General features: G+C 35.9%; 1 protein-coding gene across 2 annotated transcripts in view; it reads left to right on the top strand.

Annotated features, from left to right (window-relative positions):
- The window catches only part of LOC107729744 (protein phosphatase 1H-like), a 21,499-nt gene extending 1,044 nt beyond the window's left edge, over positions 1-20,455 (top strand). The window contains exons 1-10 of one of the 2 annotated variants that reach the window (XM_016540419.1): positions 597-1,092; positions 8,880-8,997; positions 14,606-14,932; positions 15,692-15,804; positions 16,925-17,009; positions 17,150-17,268; positions 17,388-17,451; positions 17,781-17,888; positions 18,102-18,253; positions 19,166-20,455. In XM_016540419.1, the coding sequence (XP_016395905.1) occupies positions 833-1,092; positions 8,880-8,997; positions 14,606-14,932; positions 15,692-15,804; positions 16,925-17,009; positions 17,150-17,268; positions 17,388-17,451; positions 17,781-17,888; positions 18,102-18,253; positions 19,166-19,313 (1,494 nt within the window). In that variant the 5' untranslated portion in view covers positions 597-832 and the 3' untranslated portion in view covers positions 19,314-20,455. Of the gene's footprint in view, positions 1-596; positions 1,093-8,879; positions 8,998-14,605; positions 14,933-15,691; positions 15,805-16,924; positions 17,010-17,149; positions 17,269-17,387; positions 17,452-17,780; positions 17,889-18,101; positions 18,254-19,165 lie in introns of those variants that run through there. The other variant, XM_016540418.1, reaches the window with a different exon arrangement.
- Positions 20,456-21,205: the final 750 nt, after the last annotated feature.

Raw genomic sequence — 21,205 nt, 5'->3', positions numbered from 1 at the left:
TTAAAAAAAAATCGCCCAGTATATATATATATATTTATATATATATAAAACAATTTTTTTTTACCTGTTTTTATTAATGAAAATTAATTAAATTAATTATTTTTAAAATTATTAATTTATACTGCGCTAACGACAATTGTGAGAACCTTGACAGATTTCATCCTGAAATTAACCTTAAATTTACATTTTATTATTATTATTATCCTTGAAAAGACAGAAACAATTAAAAAACATTAATTAATTTCAAAATTAATAAATATGAAAATATTAATAATGTAAATATCAATAAAACATGTAAAAAAAAGTATATATATTACAAAAACAAAATTTGTTTTATTAATGTTTTAATTAATAAATATGAAAATAATGATAATGTAAATATTAATAAAAACATGTAAAACATTTGTTGGTAGATTATCTATTAATATTTTGTTGTTGTTATTATTATTATTATTATAAAATTAATTGAAAAGACGAAAATCCTTGTAAAATATAAGCCCCCCTGAAAGTCATGGTATAACTCAGTGGACGCTGTGTACATTCACTGGATGGTCGGCTGAGAGTGCTATAGTGTACAGCACTCCCATCTTCCGTGCTATAGGCGGATATAAGTCTCTCGGATGATGATACACGCTCTGCAGGGAGAGGATTTTTTTCGATGAGGAAAACATTCTCTGTCAAATCGTCACATGGGGTCAATCGCTTCCTGCATTGTGACTGAACCACTGTACGCGTTTGTGCGTTTTGTTTTTGCCACTGGACTCGTATAGGGTCGCATCGTTAATAAGATTACCGTTCCTCGCGCGCCGCTGATGTCACATATTTTATTGCGATGATAAGCAAAGTAAAAAATGCCATGTCCTCGCTGGTGGGCGGAATTATCCCGCACGGCCACCACCACCATCAGCAGCAGCAGCACGGAACCGCGCAGAACGGCGGCACTGACGGGCTGCCGCCGCGCTTCCCCTACAGCAGACCCGAGTTTCTGGACCTGACACCGGAGCTGCTGCAGTACTCCACCGAGCACGCGTCCAGACCGGTCATCGCGCTCAAGAGAGACAGCAGGCTGCCCTGGCGAACGGGATACGCGGAGTGAGTCGTGCGTTTTTATCTAAGACGCGCATAATAAATCAATTGTGGGTTAAAAACGATACGGCTGTAGTGACGTCATTGCCCAGGAAGGTTATAGGCTATGTCACGCCTAACCAAGGGCAATGGCTTATCCTCATCATCCTCCTCCTCCTCCAAGCGTTCTAGAGCAGGGCCGGGTCTGGGGACTAAGACGCGCATAATAAATCAATTGTGGGTTAAAAACGATACGGCTGTAGTGACGTCATTGCCCAGGAAGGTTATAGGCTATGTCACGCCTAACCAAGGGCAATGGCTTATCCTCATCATCCTCCTCCTCCTCCAAGCGTTCTAGAGTCTGTTGGAATGTTTTCACCCGAATGCGTTATGCACTGATGACGTAGCTTACAGTTTGCTGAACTAATCATTACATTTAAACACGAAAATGATGCATATGTCAGGTTATACGCGTAGCTTATATCCTTAGGATATTGTAGCACTCATTGAATGCATCTTTACCACAGTACTGAAAGTAGAGTGTACCACAGTATACAGTGCATTCCCACTGCCTGTGCAGCTGAGAGAACACACAGTGTTAAAAACCTGCAAATGCCTGATTCCAGGCCTAAAAGTACATCTTGAATGGGAATTTCTTTAGTCGTTGTGCATTACTCTGGTTATGCTCAGCTTCAGGGCTGTTGTCAGAGCAGAGGGAGACACCTGGGAGAATTGTCCCGGGTTCCAGTGATGCATTGGGGCACTAAGGCCCTATATGATATTGCTGCATTCTGGTCATGATAAGCGCACGTATTACGGTTGTAATTAAAAGGGAAATCTTAGGTCTTACAACTTTCCTAGTTGGGAAAATTAATTTTTAATGAAAAATGGAAGCAAACTGGCAGGCTATTGGTCAAAAATAAGTAACTGCGAATGTTAACTGTAGCATATGCTTATGTTATAAATGCTATAAAGCATTATCAACTTATAAGATTTTCTAGTAATTTTATTAACAAAAATTATTTCTGTCGCTCGGCTCGGCTAATGTCCGTCCCATGCACTGAACGCGCTCTCCTCCACATCACGAGTAGACACGCCCCTTATTGCTGATTGGCTACAAGTTTGTTTTGCGATTCGGCCCGAATCAGTTTTCTAAAGTGTTTTTGAAAAATCACATACCCTGCCTTTAAGTCATAGAAAAGTATTAAGTCAGAAAAGTCATGGTCAAAAGGGATGGGAACCCTGACTTTCATCAGGCGTGGTCTGTTGAGTGAAGATCAAGGCCATACTTGCAAACGGTGGCCAAGATTAAAGCCAGGATGATGATGCAGTCTTTGAGTCATGCCATTAATGAATATAATGTTAGGTTGTTTGGAAAAATTTGAATATTTATGTAACATAGTCCTTCTCTGAGCCCAGTGTGTGGAGGAGCTATCTGAAGGAAGAGAGACTGAGAGAGAACAGGCCCTGTTACTGAAATAAGCCCTGTTAGCCTCTGGTTATTTAATCTATTATTAACTACAGTACAAGAGGAGAACTTTGTTTGAGGCCATGTGATGACAGCAGTTGAAACTGAGTGCATTCTCGCAAGTGTCGAAACAAACAGACTTTGTAGCTGGTCGCTTTAGCATGTTCTTACACACACGCTAACAAACAAAGGTAAAGGTAAATACAAAAGGTTTTAGCGGACATTGATAGTGATAATTTTGAGCAGCAAGTTTAAGTCCACATGAAACAGTCGTCACAATAATTTTTAGTTCTAATGTGATGTATATCAGAATAAAATATGCAACTAGAAAAACAAAAGATTGTATACTAGCCGTTTACCATGCAATTCCAATTAATTGAGAACTGAAGCTGTAAAGAAGATGCAATAGCACCATAAAAGTATCATGGAAGTGTTCTATGTATCTTCTGTGATATGTTTTGAAGACAGACTAAATACACCAAAATACAATCTTCATAGACCATAATCAGGTTAGACGCCTTATCGAATTTAACATGGACGAAAACAAGGCTATGAGGCAATTTTTACAAAGGCATGCACTATATAAAGGTCCTAGATCAGGGCTGCCCAGACTCGGTCCTGGAGGGCCGGTGTCCTGAAGAGTTTAGCTCCAACCCCAATTAAACACACCTGAACCAGCTAATCAAGCTCTTACTAGGCATACTAGAAACTTAAAGGTGTGTTGAGGCAAGTTGGAGCTAAACTCTGCAGGACACCGGCCCTCCAGGACCGAGTTTGGGCAGCCCTGTCCTAGATCATGTAATTTTAACTCCCAAAACAGTTTATGGAGTATTTGTTTACTGAAAGCTTTTTCTGAAAGACATGTCCTTAAAGGGGTCATATGAGTAAATACAACTTAACCACTGATTTCTAGTCTTGTCCTCTTTTGAAGGCCAAACAAAGTAGTTTTGCTTTCACAACGAAAAAGCGTTACACACCGTGGCCTTGAGTGAGCGGAGGCCTGCGTGGGGGTGTGTTAGAACGAGCCGTTTTAGGTAGGCGTGGTTGACTTAACTTTTATAAAGAATATCTCTTTGGATTTGAGACTTTAGTCTTTGCAACTTTACAGATCTTCTTTATGCACCAAGAGCTTGTAACACTCCAAAGAGAAAGGAAAAATTGAAATCGCATCATATGACCCCTTTAAATGAACAATCGTCATTATGTTGTTAAATAACAGTATCCATTGAATGCACTGGACTTCTGTTACTCACAGCCTCGTTTTCATTCCTGTCAAAAATGAAATATGGCTCTATCCTGACTAAAGTCTATTGATAATCTTATCCTGAGATGAGCTGTTAACCCGATCACTGAATCGGTGGGTTGAGAGTCAGATCAGTTAGATTCGTAAATTAATAATTCAAAATGGTGTTGTAAAATGAATCAACTGCTTCTTTTATAGTCAAAATAAAGTTTCCAGTGAATAACAGTTTAAATATCTGTTTCTCACACATGCTATTGTAAGGCTTCATAAAACTACAGCACGAAATAATATTTTATAATACCTTGTAGTGCTTTTGCACTCTTTTTGAAGTTTCATTGTAATTGCAACCAGCACAATTCTTCAGAATTCAATTCTTTTTTCCTTTTCTGTTCCCGAAAAGAATTAAATTCATACAGGTTTGTAACAACATGAGAGTGAAAAGTCCCTTTTAAATTCTGACAGACTCTTAAGACTTTAGATTAATGGCAGCACTGTAGACTCCTCAGATTGCCCAACTCCTGTTTTTTACTCTTAATCTCTCACACACACACACACACGCACACACTTATTATCTATAAGATATTGCTAAGTTATCCACTGTGGATCAAGGAGATTGGCTTTCTATGAACATGGTGTTGCCAAGCTGGCAAAGTTAAACAGATTCCTGCTGCAGCAAGCACCCACGCCACAATACATGAGTTCCTGTCAATAAATGTATGACTGCAAGTGAATAATGTTTGGTTTTGATTAGGGATGGGTTGATAGTCATTCAGTCACACAACATCCAACTAGTCAATTAGGGAGTTAGACTTGTTTATCTGGATTTTTTTCCCTTTCATATTTCAGTTTTGATATCTTAAGCGACAGTGCTTTAATTAGCATTTTACACTGCTCTTTGTTTAATTTGTATGGTAAAACCTAGTCAGTTTTGAAAACATGCACTTTTGCATTGAAGAATCCCATTCAAAAATCATTTCAGTTTGACCTAAACAGTTTATGTGACACATTTCTGTGTGGCTATTGAAGGAGTGGTCAGTGCAAACAATATTAATTATCCAAATAATGGGATATACTTTCGTTTCTCTGCCTTTTAGATTTCTTAATCTACTTGACAACTGACTAAGTCAGCAGGCACAAGTCAAGATACACGGTGCCATAAAAAGGATTTCATTTATTCTCTATTCTTAAACACAGTGGGTGGAGGTGAAGAATTGCTCATCGGGTTTTTCGAGTTATATTGAAGCTGTATCCTGCGAGCTCACAGCTATGTGAAGATAAAACTATACACAATTATATAATGCACATAGTAATCTTCCTTTAAAAAGACACAGAAAGTGATTATTGGGTTTGATTAAGAATACTCTGCAGTCATTTTTATCGCATGAGGAAGGATATTTGTTGAGCACACATTTCCTGTGTGACAAAGATTATGCAAACTCAGTGTATGTGACTGATAAAATGGACATTTGAATGTCGTTAAATGAAGACGTTATGTTTATATAGTCTAGCCTGAAGATGCACTGCATTATTGAAACTCTTCTGAGAGTGTCAGATCAATGATGTGAAACATGATATTGTTCTCATTTGGTAGTTACACACAATACCAGCTTCAGTTTTTTTTAAATGCCATGTAATTAATCACTCAGTAAAATCATAATATGTTCACACTAGCAAAACATCTACCCAAATGTATGATTTTATATGTTTCTAGGAAATATTTCATTTTTTTCATAATATACGACTAATTTAGAATAGCCGTCAATGAGAGAAATGTTTTTTTCCTGTAATTCTACCATTCCCCCAGCAGGCTAACTGGTTCATGCTATCCAGCCAAACCTTGACTTTTTGATATGAAGAAACATGATATTGTTTTCATTTGGAATTTACTATTTAGTGCACAACATTCTGGGTTCAGTTTTAAAAATGCCATGTAATCAATCCCTCAGTAAAATCATAATATATTCACTAGCGAAAAAAATCTACCAAAATTTGCGATGTTTCTAAGAAATATTTTTCAAAATATACAAATATTTTTGAATAGCCGTCAATGGAGAGAAATGTTTTTTCCTGTAGTTCTACCATTCCACCAGTAGGCCCATGCTAACCAGCCAAACCTTCATTTTTTTTTTTTTTTGATTGTGATGGGTTCACAGAGACTGTAACATCTTATATCAGTTTCTGTACATACTCAGTCTACATTTCAATTTGCACATAATATACCTGTACATACAACTGTCTATTGTTCTATACCTGTACATACAATTGTCGATTTGTATATTTTTTTATTCCTTATTTTACTTGTTCTACTTTTATTTTTTTTATTATTATTTTATTTTTTATTTATTTGTATTTTTTATTATCTGTGTTTTTTTGTTCTGTCACTGTCATCCTGTTACACTGTGGAAGCTTCTGTCATGAAAACAAATTCCTCGTATGTGTAAACATACCTGGCAATAAAGCTCATTCTGATTCTGATTCTGATTCACAAATCAATTTGCACTAAATGTGTGCTGCACAAACTGTTAACATCATGCTGACATGTTCATAAATATGAACTTCAGCCCCTTTCTAATGTTAGAAATGGGGATCCTTCAGAAGATTAACACGAGGAATACTGACTGCTCTTCTAAAGAAAGAAATCCATTGTCAGTTAACCAAAGTCACCCGAGACAGGAAATGCTAGTTGTGACTTTTGTTGTCTGGTGTAAAAGCCTTGCTAATAAACAGTTCAGTTTGTGGCTTTAGCTCATTGCTCTACTCTGTATTTTCCACAGACAGTGACAGTTCTGCTTCCTTTACAGTACACGTATGGTTGTGCTTCTCTTGAAAATCACAATTTTCCATTTTAAGTGTTACTTTCATTTAAAGAAATTGTACTGTTTTGAAACCTAATGTGGCAGAAGTGAAGTGACTTCAGAAGAAGGAACTTGCTGCAAGGAGACACTTCCTCTTTTGAAAGGAGCTTATAGTGGGACTTTATCAGCTGAATCTGAATGTAAAACCATGTGTAGCATAATTCAGTTTACATTTATTTGTATTGTGCTTTTCTAAGCAGCTTTACAGAAAATCGATATCGATACATTACAATTAATGTAATATTATACTTATTATGGCTATATTGTTTAAAAATCATTAGCATTTTTAATTTAGATGATGTGTCAACTTGTTTGACACAAGTACTGTTGTTTTACCTAAGACTGGCCTGCTTTCTGGTAAAGCTTATGACTATTTTCTATTGTCAGAGCTTAAATAATCAGTCTGGACTTTTGAACTGCTTAGTGTTCCATTTGTAGAAGAAATATTGAGTAATAGTCACAGACTTGTGAAGAAAAGACCTCTAACATTTCTAAATATCTCGTCAGGTCTGCTGGGTCATGACTGTGGCCTGAAGCATCTTACTGCTCTCAGCAGATTAGGAAGAGAATGGCTTTTTATAATTAAGATTTGGGAAATAATGGCATTATATTTCTCTTCATGTTAAGCTGTCGTCATACTAGAAGTGCTATTTAGCTGCATAATAGGTGTTCTCAAATCTGAAAGTTATTATTTTAATTGAACTCAATTAGTTGCACCTACAAATAGGGACATGGGCTTATTGTTCAGTAATTTCCAATAAATATTACTGCTTTTGGATCTGTTAGACTATTCAAGACAGGCACAATAAAAAAAGCTATAAAATGTTTTTTTTCTCTAGATATATATATATATATATATATATATATTGTATAATACAGATAGTTATAGTTATACAAATTACATAGAACCTGCTAGTACAGAAATATTATAAACTACTAAACTATTATTGTGTCCCTATGGCAATGGAATTGTTTAGCTGTTTATTTTTGATGCATGGTTGCGGCAAACAGCAAAGGTCATTGTGTCGCTCACTGCATCATACATTACCTGGTCTCTATGTGAAACCATAATTTTTTTTCATGCTTGCAGCTGAGGCAAACTTTACATGTTTTTCTTATCATTACAGAACATACACTTTTTTATACTACAATTTATGAGACTATACTGTGCAGAATTGCAGTGTAGCACTGATCACGAACCCTCTGACATCTTTTGTTCTTTTATACTCTAGTGTAAAATCTATTAATCTCTCACTTTATGCCCTCATATATGGATCAGGTTTGCTAGACCAGACCAGCTCTGCCTGGTGGGTCAGATTACTGTGTCATTCTGGGATACTCTTTTCCCTCTCTTCTGTGGTAAATGAAATCCTTACATTTTAAAGCTCCATACGGTAGCATCATTTAGACTGTTTAAAGGGTTAGTTCACCCAAAAATGAAAATTAGGCTGCGTTTTACTCACCCCCGAGGCACCCTAGGTGTATATGACTTTCTTCTTTCAGACGAATCCAGTCGGAGTTATATTAAAAATTGTCTTTGATCTTTCAAGCTGTTTAATGCTACTCAGCGGGTGTTGCATTGCTTCAGTCCAAAAGAACTTAAATAAAAATCACCTATCCATAAAAAAAGTGTCTCACACCCCCCGGAGCCGTGTGAGACACTTTTTTTTATGGATGGGCGATTTTTATTTAAGTTCTTTTGGACTGAAGCAATGCAACACCCGCTGAGTGGCATTAAACAGCTTGAAAGATCAAAGACAATTTTTTTATATAACTCCGACTGGATTCGTCTGAAAGAAGAAAGTCATATACACCTAGGATGCCTCGGGGGTGAGTAAAACACAGCCTAATTTTCATTTTTGGGTGAACTAACCCTTTAAAGATAACTCTTTCCAACTTAGTATAATGAAAAATAATATATAAATAAATGCTGTTCTTTTGAACTTTCTATTCATCAAAAAATCCTGAAAAAAGTATAATGGTTTTGAAAAGAAATTAAGCAGCACAACTGTTTTCAATACTGATAATAATAAGAAATGTTTCTTGAGCAGCATATTAGACTGATTTCTGAAGGATCGTGTGACACTAAAGACTGGAGTAATGATGCTGAAAATTCAGCTTTGCATCAAAGGAATAAATTACATTTTAAAATATACTCAAATAGAAAGTAGTTACTTTAAATTGTAATAATATTTCACAATATTACTGTTTTTTAATAAATGATTAAGTGATTTGGTCTCTCTTTCAGGGTGATTAATGCTGGGAAGAGCATGCTGAATGAAGACCAGGCTTCCTGTGAGCTGCTGTATATCAGGAAGATGAGTAGTAAGCAGCAGCGCTGCTCCATGTTACTGGAGGACAGTGGGGTAAGTACGTTTTAGACATTACATCCTGAAAAGACCAATGCAGGATGTAGAATGTTGTTTGCATGAAAATATTGCTAACGCCAAACTCTATTGAAATCAATGGTAATGCGAGTCTTCACGGCGCTTCAATTCTTGGTATCAATATTTATGAATCCACTGAAACATCTATAAAAAAGATCCCTAATCTACTTTTTAATGGAACTGTTGTGGATCAACTGAACTGGGCAAAACTGGTCTCAGGTAAGATTATGAAAGATTTAGCTTGCTGATGGAGCACTGAACTCACAGGCATCTGTTGCTGAAACCTAATCTAAATTTAAAGAAAATCCAGATATACTTGGAAGGCCTGGCATTTTGAAACTACATTACAGAACAAAAAAGTTCTTGAAATTGACCAAAGTTCAATTTTAAACCGAACCCCTTGGTGATCATTATGAAAGGTAAAATAACAAGCATACTGACAATTCAGACTTTTATTCTCGCAATTGCGAGTTTACATCTCACAATTCTGACTTTTTTTTTTAAATTGAGTGATATAAACTCATAATTCTGAGTTATAAAGTCAAAATTGCATGTTATAAACTAGCATTTGTAAGGAAATAGTCCCTTTGTACCTCAGAATGGGACTTTATAACTCATAATTGCGAGTTTATATCTCACAGTTATGAGAAAAGAAATCAGAAGTGTGAGATATAAACTCACAATTGCACGAAAAATGGTAGAGTTGCGAGTTTATATCTCGCAATTCTGACTTTAGCAAGTTTATATTTACATCATGCATTTCTGAGAAAAAAATGTCAGAATTGTGAGATAAAAAGTCGCAATTACCTTTTTCTTTTTTATTCAGTGGCAATAACGGGCTTCCATAGAAATGCACCAATCCACCAATAAACATCAGCTAACTCAGTTGCATAAGTGGAGTTTGTGTTTTGTGCCTTAATAGGTTATAAAATGTATAGTTCTGGTTCTAGTTGCTGATTGGTCAGTACCCTGCTCATAGCTATCATGGGAAACTCAATCATTCAAAACTACATCAAAATATAGAACAGCATCTCTTGCTTCATTGCATAATTGTTGATCTAGATATAAATGAAGCTGAAGTTTCCAGTACAAGCTGACATTCAAAAGGCCTTTGTGTCACAGCAAGCATGTTGAAGTGAAACTTCTTTTTTTCCTTGTGAGAGTTTTGATCATGTGATGTGGTATAGGCAGTTTTCACCAATCCTGGACTTGTGACCTTCAAAGTGTGTTTGTGTTTGTTTGTATGTGGGCATAAAACTGATCTCTCTGATCCTCATCCGCAGTCTGACCCTTACGTCCGTCTTACCCCATAATAACATGTAATCCAGTGAAAAAGTGGAAAACGTCCTCTTAGATAATATTGCATTGACAATTGATTAAGGAGGATTGTGGCGTCTGTTCAGAGGCTTTGGTATTGTGCGATCTGACGAAATCCTCCCCGTTACGTTCCTCTCTCTTAACAGGGTCCTATTATGCGTTTTCTCTTTTTTAAAACTTTAGTTAGTGTGTAATGTTGCTGTTTGAGAATAAAAAAGATCTGCAATGTTACAAAGCTCAAAGTCCATTCTAAGAGATATTCTCTTTAACAGTAAACACTTTTGAAGAACTACAACAAACAGCTCATTCAGACTACAGCGCACTTTGCAAAAAATAGGGTGAGGCCAGGTCAAGCTTCGCTAGAGAAGACAACGAAGAAGAGCTGCTTTAGTAGCATGTTGTCGCCATGTCGAAGAGATGCTGTTTGTTCACCAAAACCCCTTTATTTGGCCTTCCTAAGGTGGACAAACACTGAAGGCAAAACATCTCAGTATGGCCGCTGTCATCTTGCGAAAATGACGGCATTTGGAGCCAGAGTCTGCTCAGTGGTGATTCATTTGGAGCCTGACTGCGCATTAAGGCTGATTTATACTTCTGCGTCGTACCTATGCTGTAGCCTTTACGCCGTAGGCTATGCGTCAGTTTTCATTTATACTTCTGCGTCGTTGTCCGCGTCAACGTGCAGTACACATGCAAACCGCTAGTCTGCATGTTGCTGGTGTAACCCGCAGTACCACGGCAAAAGCCGAAGAAGAAGCGGCTCGTCGGAGAAGCATTATAGCCATGACGGCGGCAAATAAATATCAGATCATTAAATCATTATTTAAAACTACAAAAAGGAGACAACAACGGAACAGGAGATGATGGCATTCTTTCAATCTGCACAAGGACTTGTACCACGGCATTGTCAAATCAACATTGTCTGTTGCGGACAACTACTGATGTATAATGCTATGTAGTATAATAAATGATAAGACACTTGTTCTTTGCTTTGTTTTATTTTATATAAGAAGGTGTAACATTAAAATATATTAAAGTGCACATAAACACACACAAAACTCAAGTACATATGGAGGGAGGGGTTCTTGCAGACCAATCACAGCGCTTGCGGTCTGCGTAGAATTGACGCGCTGTTAGATTTTTGGAGAGGTGCATGTCAGGCTACGGCGTATGGGTGTGCGTCTATGCGTAAGCTACGGCGTAGGTCCGACGCAGACGTATAAATCAGCCTTTAGTGATTGTGAGGTGGAGCCGCAGTATCAAAGTCCCGCCCACACTCCTGCAGACCCAATCGCAAGCTCACAATCATGACACCACACCCCATTTTTACGGCATTAAATAACTAACTAAAAGCAAACTGGTTAGAAAAATGAACACTTTAACTTATTTTTTAGCATGGCAAGAACCACCAAAAATGACCGAAACCATCTTTGGGAAAAATTTAATTGAAGTGTAATTTGATGATTTAGTTTGGCTCACGTCCCATTCAATTACATGGAGAGGGCGGGGTTTATGATCTATACTGCAGTCAGCAACCAGATGGCGATCTAAATGTTTTGGTTTTACTTAGCAGGTCGTGAGCATCACGCTTGGGTGTACGGAGCCCCACACGTGACATGCAGGACAAAAAAGTCAATTGTACGCATGATTTACTAATTCGCTCCCTCAGTTTACTAAATTGTGCGGACGATTTACTAATTCTTTCCCTCGGTTTACTAATACGTTCCCTCAGTTTACTAAATCGTGCACACGATTTAATAATTCATTCCCTCATTTATTCATTCAGTAAATCATGTGTACAAAATAATTCGTTGGAATCGCATAATTGCATGCAATCATTTTAAGTGAGCGGTATCTACATCGGTTTATGAGAATGCAGACAGGAAGTAGAAATTAATTATTATTTCGTGCACACGATTCGAGGGAACGAATTATATCGAGCACATGGTTTACTTAAAACGAGGGCACACATTATTATTTTGTGGGCACAATTTACTTAAAACAAGGAAACGAATTAGTAAATTGTGCGCACATTTTAGTAAATCGAGGTAACAAATTAGTAAATTGTGCGCATGATTTACTTTTTTTCCCCTGCATGTCATCCATGTCTCCATAAGGGTGCAACATTTACAGAACTCACTCTAAGCGGTTAGCCAATCACAACGAACTGGGCCAGCTAACCTCTCAGAACAAATTTCGTATTTCGGAGGGAGGGGCTTCATCGAAACAAGAAGTAATTGGTGTGTTTGAGACAGACTGGGTGCTGCAATAATGTTAAACATGAAAAATAATGTGTTTCTGGAACAGTTGAGCATGAAAACCTATTCTAATACACCCCAAAAAAAACTAAATCAAGTAATAGGACCACTTTGACCTTTCTCACTTATGTTCAAGTATCTAATATACTTGTAAAATTGCACAGGACAACTTAAAAATGAGGCAATGGTTGATCTGTATTTGGTTTTGTTGACAGTAAAAGGTATAGAACTAGATTTTGGGTGTTGCTAATGTGTTCTGAGCATGATGCTGTATGGTTGCCAGGGACTTTTATTATCTATCATGTTGTGTTATGGTTGCGAAGACATTTGCTCTCTATTTAATCTCATTAATGCGTACGAGAAACAGTTGAGTTCATTGACGAGATCTCATTTGCAGAATCGCAGGTAGTTTCCAACAATCAGAAATGGACTGGTAATCTCCAGCAGTGTTTACTCACACGAGGTTGTTAACCAGGACACTGACCTCTCTCCTCTCTTCCTTTCTCTTCTGCTTGCATCACGTGATGTTGCCCTCCCCCACTTAATACCCCTCTCAACTCCTCTAAATCAATTACATCATCCTATCATCTGCTGCACTGCCTGTCTGTAAGAATCTATATACAGACAAACAGGCCGATAAAAGGATAGCAAGGCCACATATTCACTTGACTTGGACCTCTTGCTCTTTAGAATCAGAGATCCAGCCACAAACGTTTGCTGCTGCCACAGGCTTTCCCAGCTGGCTGTCAATCTTACATGACTGAGCGAGTGTAAGCTCTCTGAGTTAATCTCGTCAACAGGTAATGACAGGAAATTGAGATTGGAGAGTGTTTCTAGAAAGCTATGGAATGGGTCCTGATGCCCCCCTGTGGTTTTGAAAAGGCTTTACATGTTATTGTGCCATCTTTGCTTTTTGATACTGATTGGTCTATTGTGTAAAAAAAAAAATATATATTTTTTTTTTGTCGAACATTTTCTAAATTGCTACTAGCTACTTCTAGCTTTTGCTATGGCAAATTATTAAAGGGGAAGCGTGTCATTTTTATTTTTTTTTATTTTATTTTTTTACAATACTTTATCCTATTCCAGCTGTAGGACAGCTATAAGTAAACCACTAGTATTTTGAGCTCCTAAAGAGTGTAAACATTGTGGTTCATTCAAAACATTGCACTGTTTGTTTGAAGCAAGAGGTCAAGGTTCAGCTAGTTAGCATGATCCAATTAGCCCCCTACTGGTAGAAATTGTAACTACAACATTATGAAGCATCTTAAAAAGCATAAAAATAAAATGCATATTTTCAAAAGTAATTCTGACTAAATAATAATAATAATTATTATATATATTTTTTTACTTGCATATATTTCTTTATATTATATTATATAATATTTATAATATATATTGTATATTTTTATATATTAAATTATATATATTATATTTTATATATTTATATAAATCATTACTAATAATAATCAATTATATAAACAAACAATCAAATAAATAACTAAATAAATTCATTCATTCTAGATAAATTGTTCAAATAATCAAATATTTAATATAATGTACCCAATTGCATAAGTTTGGGATACGCTACCTGATAGTCATTTGCTTATTCTGACTAAATAAATGTTGTATTTTTTTAAATTTATTTACATACATTTACTTATATTATAATTTATATAATTTCATTCAATTTTATATATATTATATTTTTATATAGTTTATTTAAATTGTTACTTACTAATAAATAAATAATCGATCAATCAATCAATGAATCAATCAGGTAGGCCAGTCCCAAACTTATCCAGATGGGTGTATTATATTAAATTATATATACATTTTTTAAATTATTGTTGTTGTTATATTTGTTATATTATTATTAAATGTTTAATATAATATACCCAATCGCATGAGACAAGTTTCCTGTTTATTTGAACAATGACATAGTGTGCAATTCTGTTTCATGCCACTAATGGTGCAGAAATGACACCTTGTCCTCTTTCTCATCCCTTCAGGACACCACAGGCATTCCCATGCACTTCTGGGGAGTGTTTGATGGACACGCCGGCTCTGGTGCTGCTCTCATGGCATCCAAACTTCTCCAACTTATCATCCGTGATCGGCTTTGTGATGTGGCTCATCTTCTCGAAAATCAAAACAACCCTCCGCCTATCTGTCTGACCAAGAACGGGAGCCCCTTCCAGGCTGAGGCGAAGAAAGGGGCCTGCCTAGATGGAGAGGAGCAGGATGGGCTCCTGGATGAGCCGCGGTTCCACATGGAGAAAGACATCAGTGTGGAGAGCCTGGTGATGGGGATCATAGAGACCGCCTTCAGACAGATGGTGAGAACTGTAAAAGATAAGAGAAGCCTGTGGATGTTTTTATGGAGGACTAGGTGTACCAATTCAAAATTAAATAAAGAAATGATCAATTTATTCAAAAATACAATTGCAAATAAATTAATTAATCATTTTTTAAATTAACATTTGAAACAATTATTTAATTCATGTTTAAATGTTATTAAATGTAAGAAAGAATAAATTGATATATAATTGTGCAACATTTATAATGCATTTAGTGTCATTACAATAATAAAATAAATGATCAATGTATTTACTTTTTTTTTTTTTAATGCTAATGTAAAAATGAATCATTGTTTAAATATTTAAAACTATTTATTGAATTATTTATTAGTAAAAAAAAATTATTGAATTCATGAAGTCATGTTGTTAGATGCAGCAAATAATAAATTGGTATATAATTTTAAGTGCAACATTTAAAGTGCATAACTCTAAAGCATTTGCCAGCTATGTTTCTTTACCTCTTTGCCAGTTGAGTTAAAAATGCTATTGGACAGTTCACACAGTTCACAGCCAATGAACATTCGATTTAGTTTTAAGACATTTAACTAACATTTTAAACATGAATTCATGTTACATAGGTATTTTGGACCTACCATCTGTATATTACTGGCACAGATGTTTAAACATCAAGACTGGGCATTATACATAGAATTCATATTGTGATTTTGCTGAATGTTGTGCAGATGTGAGCAAACAGAAGAGAAAACTGAGTCTGTGTCTGTGTGTCCCACTCTATAGGACGACCTGATAGAGAAGGAGAAAGAATCTTACAGCATCTCCGGCGGCTGTTGTGCCTTGATTGTAATTCACTTGTTGGGGAAACTCTATGTAGCAAATGCTGGAGACAGCAGGTAGGAGGACTTATCCTTAAATGTGCATGTTACATTAGCAATCTAAAAGGTCTTTATATTTTAGTTAAAAAGCTTAGTATACAAAATCAGTGAGGTTGAATGTCGAGCATAATCTTATCAAGATGCAAATTCTAAACTGTGAACTTGTATATCATAAGAGTTTATTGAGTGTGAGGTATTTTTGTTACAAAAGGACATTGTATTATATTTGCCTCAGTAAACACTGAAATGTCTGTCTAATGAAATATGGAGGAAATTGTTGTTGCCTGAAATGAAAAGATTACATAAATATGTCTCTAAGGAGACAATGTGTCTTCTGCTTTACTGTTATTGCAGCAGTACATTCCATGTTAATTTTGCAAAGATGTTGGCCAAATGACTCAATTACTGTGACAGTTACCCATAATGATAATCTTGGGGATTTGAGCAATAAATGAGAAAATAACTGCAGTAGGTACTGTATGGAACTGTAAATAGCATATATAACTTGCTATTGACTGTATCATCCAGTCTTTTATAAACTGCTGCTTAGAAACACTTGTAAAATTCCCAATGTAATTTCCCCACAGAGCCATAATTGTCCGAAACAATGAGGTCATCCCAGTGTCCAATGAATTCACACCAGAAAGTGAAAGACAGCGGCTACAGTACCTGGTGAGTCATCTGGTGTTATTGTCCTAATATAATTCCCATTCCATTTCTAGCTTCATTCTAAACCCTGTTCATTCATTTACTGTGTCTGCTCCATTTCTATTAGATCTTCCATTCTGTAACCCTTCCATTGCGTTTGTGCTGTTTTTGTCTAGGGCTTCCTCAAACCGGAGCTGCTTGGGAATGAGTTTACGCATATTGAATTCCCCAGACGTATCCAACACAGTGAACTCGGCAAGAAGATGCTTTTTAGAGACCACACTTAATTTTGCAAAGAAGTGACTCAATGACTGTGACAGTTAGCAATGGTGATAATCTAGGGGATTTTATCAATAAATGAGAAAATAATTGCATTAGGTACTGTATGGAACTGTAAATAGTATATGTAACTTACTATTTACAGTATCATCCAGTCTTTTATAAATGGCTTAGAAACACTTGTAAAATTTCCAATGTTATTTTCCCACAGAGCCATAATTGTCCGAAACAGTGAGGTCATCCCAATGTCCTATGAATTCACACCAGAAAGTGAAAGACAGCGGCTACAGTACCTGGTGCGTCATCTGGTGTGATTGTCCTATTATAATTTCCATTTCATTCTAAATCCTGTTCATTCATTTATCATGTCTGCTCCATTTCTATTAGATCTTCCATTCTGTAACCCTTCCATTGCGTTTGTGCTGTTTTTGTCTAGGGCTTCCTCAAACCGGAGCTGCTTGGGAATGAGTTTACGCATATTGAATTCCCCAGACGTATCCAACACAGTGAACTCGGCAAGAAGATGCTTTTTAGAGACCACACAATGACTGGCTGGTAATTCTAAAGCAGGCTTAATTTTATAACATACAGTATTGTTATTTTATTTACATATATATAAAAGTTGAAGTCTTTGGTTTTATTGCATTCATTAGCATTACCTGTTATTAATTCAGGGCATATAAGACAATTGTAGAAGACGATCTCAAGTTCCCGCTGATTTATGGGGAGGGGAAAAAGGTAAGCGAATCATTCTGCTTCTTTTTAACTTCAAAAGGTCCAGGTGCTGTAAATGGATTTTATTTAAAGCTGCATAGCGGTAACATTTGTTACAGACCTAACATATAATCTGATGAAGGTGTCTGAAGCTTTTTTCCGCTCAGTTTTCACAGCTATTTATTACAAAGCAGGAGTAGTGAGGTGTTGCAAATGGGAATTGCGAAAATGTTCTGCCAGTTGTAGGCCAGAATAATGTCTCGTTTGATAAAGTTTGCATGAATATAAAAGAACCTTTTTGCACTAATGGCACATGAATCTCCAGCTGTGAGTGTGTGTTTGTGTGCTCTTAGGCTCGAGTCATGGCTACTATTGGAGTAACGCGCGGTTTAGGGGATCACGACTTGAAAGTGTACAACTCCAACATTCATATCAAACCTTTCCTATCCTGCTGCCCAGAAGTGAGTACATTATTAGATATTTATATGCAAGGCCATTTATTTACTCATTCAAATAGTAATTTAGCTACTAGTTATTAAGTCACTTCTTGATTGAAATGGACAGTTCACCCAAGAAGTTTTATTAGATGTTATTTTAAACCTGTTTTTGTGTAAATTAAAAGTATATGGCATATGAAGCATAACAGCATCAAAATAATATAATCTCATGCCCAGGTCAAGGTGTACAAGATCTCTGAGCACAAACATGGGTCTGATGATGTCCTGATCATGGGTAGTGATGGACTATGGGACGTTACAACTGACAGAGATGTTGCCGATGCAGTATCGACTTTCTTGTCTAGTCGTGAGCCCAATGATCTCTTGAGGTAAGTGCTAGATCACTGATCACATAATGGACAGCACACATTTTACCCGCACATTCACGAAAATTTTCTAAATGCAAATAATAAAATGTAACAACACTAACTACCGTTCAAAAGTTTGAGTTTGGTAGATTTTTTTGTCTTTAAAGTCTCTTATGCTTACCGATGCAGCTTTTATTTGATCAGAAATATAGTAAAAACAGTAATATTGTGAAATGTTATTGCAGTTTAAAATAATATTTTATATTTTGTTATAATATTTAAGATTTTAAAAAGTAATTGTAAGTTATGGCAAAGCTGAATTTTCATCATTCTAATATGCTGATTTGTGCTGAAGTATCAATGCGGTTGTGCTGCTTAATATTTTTGTAGAAAAACCATGATAATTTTTATTTATTTATTTTTTCAACATTTTTTGCAGAATACATTTTGATTTATTCATTCTTAATTGTTTTATGTATATTATTTCTATTATATATTTATTTTTTATGTAATTGTATATTTTATTAGATACAATATAATTATATAATACAAAATAATTGTTAAATATAAGATACAATATAATTAAATATAAAGCCTATATACATACATACATGTATAGTTTTATTTATTTGAAATAGGAATCTTGTGTAACATTATAAATGTCTTTTCTGTCACTTTTGATCAATGCATCCTTACTGAATAAAAGTATTAATTTCTTTAAAAAACTATTTTTGAATGTTAGTTTATATAATTATGCATATTTAGGAAAGCTAAATAAATAAGTTGATAATTGGCTGAATCGAGTGTGTTGTAGTAGTTAGACCAGTAGATGTCAGTGTACAGTTTGTCATCACCAAGGCCCTCAATTGTTATTTTGCATTTACTTTAATGTTCAAATGATGATGCCGTGTTTGTCATTTCATGTTTTTAAAGGTACACTTTAGCAGCACAAGACCTCCTGATGGGCTCACGTGGAGTCCTGAAGGAGCGAGGCTGGCGGCTGCCCAATGAGAGACTTGGCTCCGGTGATGACATCACCGTGTTTGTCATTCCATTGGCCGGGGCAGAGTTAGAAACATGACCAGGTTGGTCCACCTTCACTGGACAAGCACACCAGGACACGTCCCTGGCTCCATCCCAGAGAAAGGTCTAGGAAATCCATTTTCAATCCGTCAGATGGCTCGGATACGAGAGACGTTAAATGCAACTTCCCCCTGTCCTCCTTCTTCTCCTCCGAGTCATACCATGAGTATCGTCAAGCCCATGACAGGTGTGAGGTGACATCATCAAGTGCCATTCCTCTCGCTCTCTTATTTCCTTTCTGATTTGTCGAACGCACCTCTGCAAGTCAGTACGGGACAGTAGGGCTTGTAACCCATGAGTATTCTTCAACATCGGTGGGCCGTTTGAATCTCAATCTCAGTGTGGCAAAAGGAATAAGCCAATACTGCTAAAAAATCAAAGCCCTAACGGCATGAGAAATAAAAACCGAAGCACTTTATATGTAGCAGAATTCATTTGAGCTGTAATTTAAACTGCTGATTATATTTCCTAACTGTTCTCTGACTGTCTTCAAAGAATGCTTCTTTCGACTGAGTTTAAGGTTTCTATAGCAAGATGCAATCAACAACAAAAAACGATGGGCATTTCCTGTGAATGCTGAGTTTTTTGTTCATTTCAGCTGTTTCGGGTTCAAACAGGCATCCTTTTACATGGAGGCAATGCAAATGTCTATATTCTGGAACTAGTATTAAATATAGTTCTGTAGAACTGGCTCATTTTCCCTAGACCTTCAAAAAGCCATGTACAAATAACCCAAAACATCTAGTACAGCGTAAGGCATTGACGTGCACCAGGCTTTCCATTCACAACCGAACTGATTGCTTGAACTGCTGTAGATTTGAACATCGTAGCTGAATGACCTGTTTATTTTGCTGTAGATAAAACCTACTTTGGTCTAAAACCGTGTCAGTAAAGAATCTCAAATCCAAAAACTATTTAGATCCAAACCTGAAACTGAGAAACCTGGAATTAGTTTCATCAGTCATCGGTCTTTTTGTTCACCTTGAATGTATCTGATTTCCTTTACTTGATGTCAGTGTTGTGTCTGTGAAGTATATAGTAAATATATATTGATTTCTGCCTTTCGAATGATGATTCATTGTCAAAGGATTACTCTTTGCAAATTCTGCGACTAATTCTAAATAAATCTATCCTTTTTATAATGGCTATGTTGTTATTTTTTGTGCTACATTAATTTGCTCTATTGTGCATGAGAAATTAGTTACTTTTGTTATTGGTTTATGGTGCACAAATTTTTGTGCACAGTAGCTTGTATTTAGAAGCAATTAATAGATACTTATGAAGACTATAATAAGGATTATGATATATGCTGTTCAGTGTTCAATATAGTGATCCATCATATAAAAAAACATAAATATAGCCACTGTGCACACTCTCAGAGAGAGAGAGAGAGAGAGAAAAACATACAACCAGCTGTCACGAGGGTGGTACCCTTTCAAAAGGTACTTATATGTACTATTTAGTACTATTATGTATACTTTAGGTACTAATGTGTATCTGTAAGGTACCAATATGCACCATTTAGGAGTAAATAAGTTACCAAATGTAGCCTACCTTTTGAAAAGATACTGCCCCAGTAACAGCGTTTGTACTTTTTTTCTGAGAGTGTAGCTGTTCATATTGATCAAAAATACAAAGTAAAAACAGATATTAAATCATTGAGACCTACTGAAGGCTAATAAAGCATATTTTTGAAAAAGGGTAATATTGTGAAATATTATTAATATTATTTATTTTAAAATGTAATTTATTCCTGTAATGGCAAAGCTGAATTGAAGTAGAAATATTATGAAATAGAAGTATTTTGTTAACATTATATAAGTATTTTATGTCACCTTTGATCAATCTAATGCATCCTTGCTGAATAAAAATATTTCATTAAAACAAAAA

The sequence above is a fragment of the Sinocyclocheilus rhinocerous genome, unplaced genomic scaffold, assembly GCF_001515625.1.
Source record: "Sinocyclocheilus rhinocerous isolate Xijiao unplaced genomic scaffold, SAMN03320098_v1.1 scaffold218, whole genome shotgun sequence".
Classification (NCBI taxonomy): domain Eukaryota; kingdom Metazoa; phylum Chordata; class Actinopteri; order Cypriniformes; family Cyprinidae; genus Sinocyclocheilus; species Sinocyclocheilus rhinocerous.
This window is presented reverse-complemented; position numbering and strand designations above follow the sequence as displayed.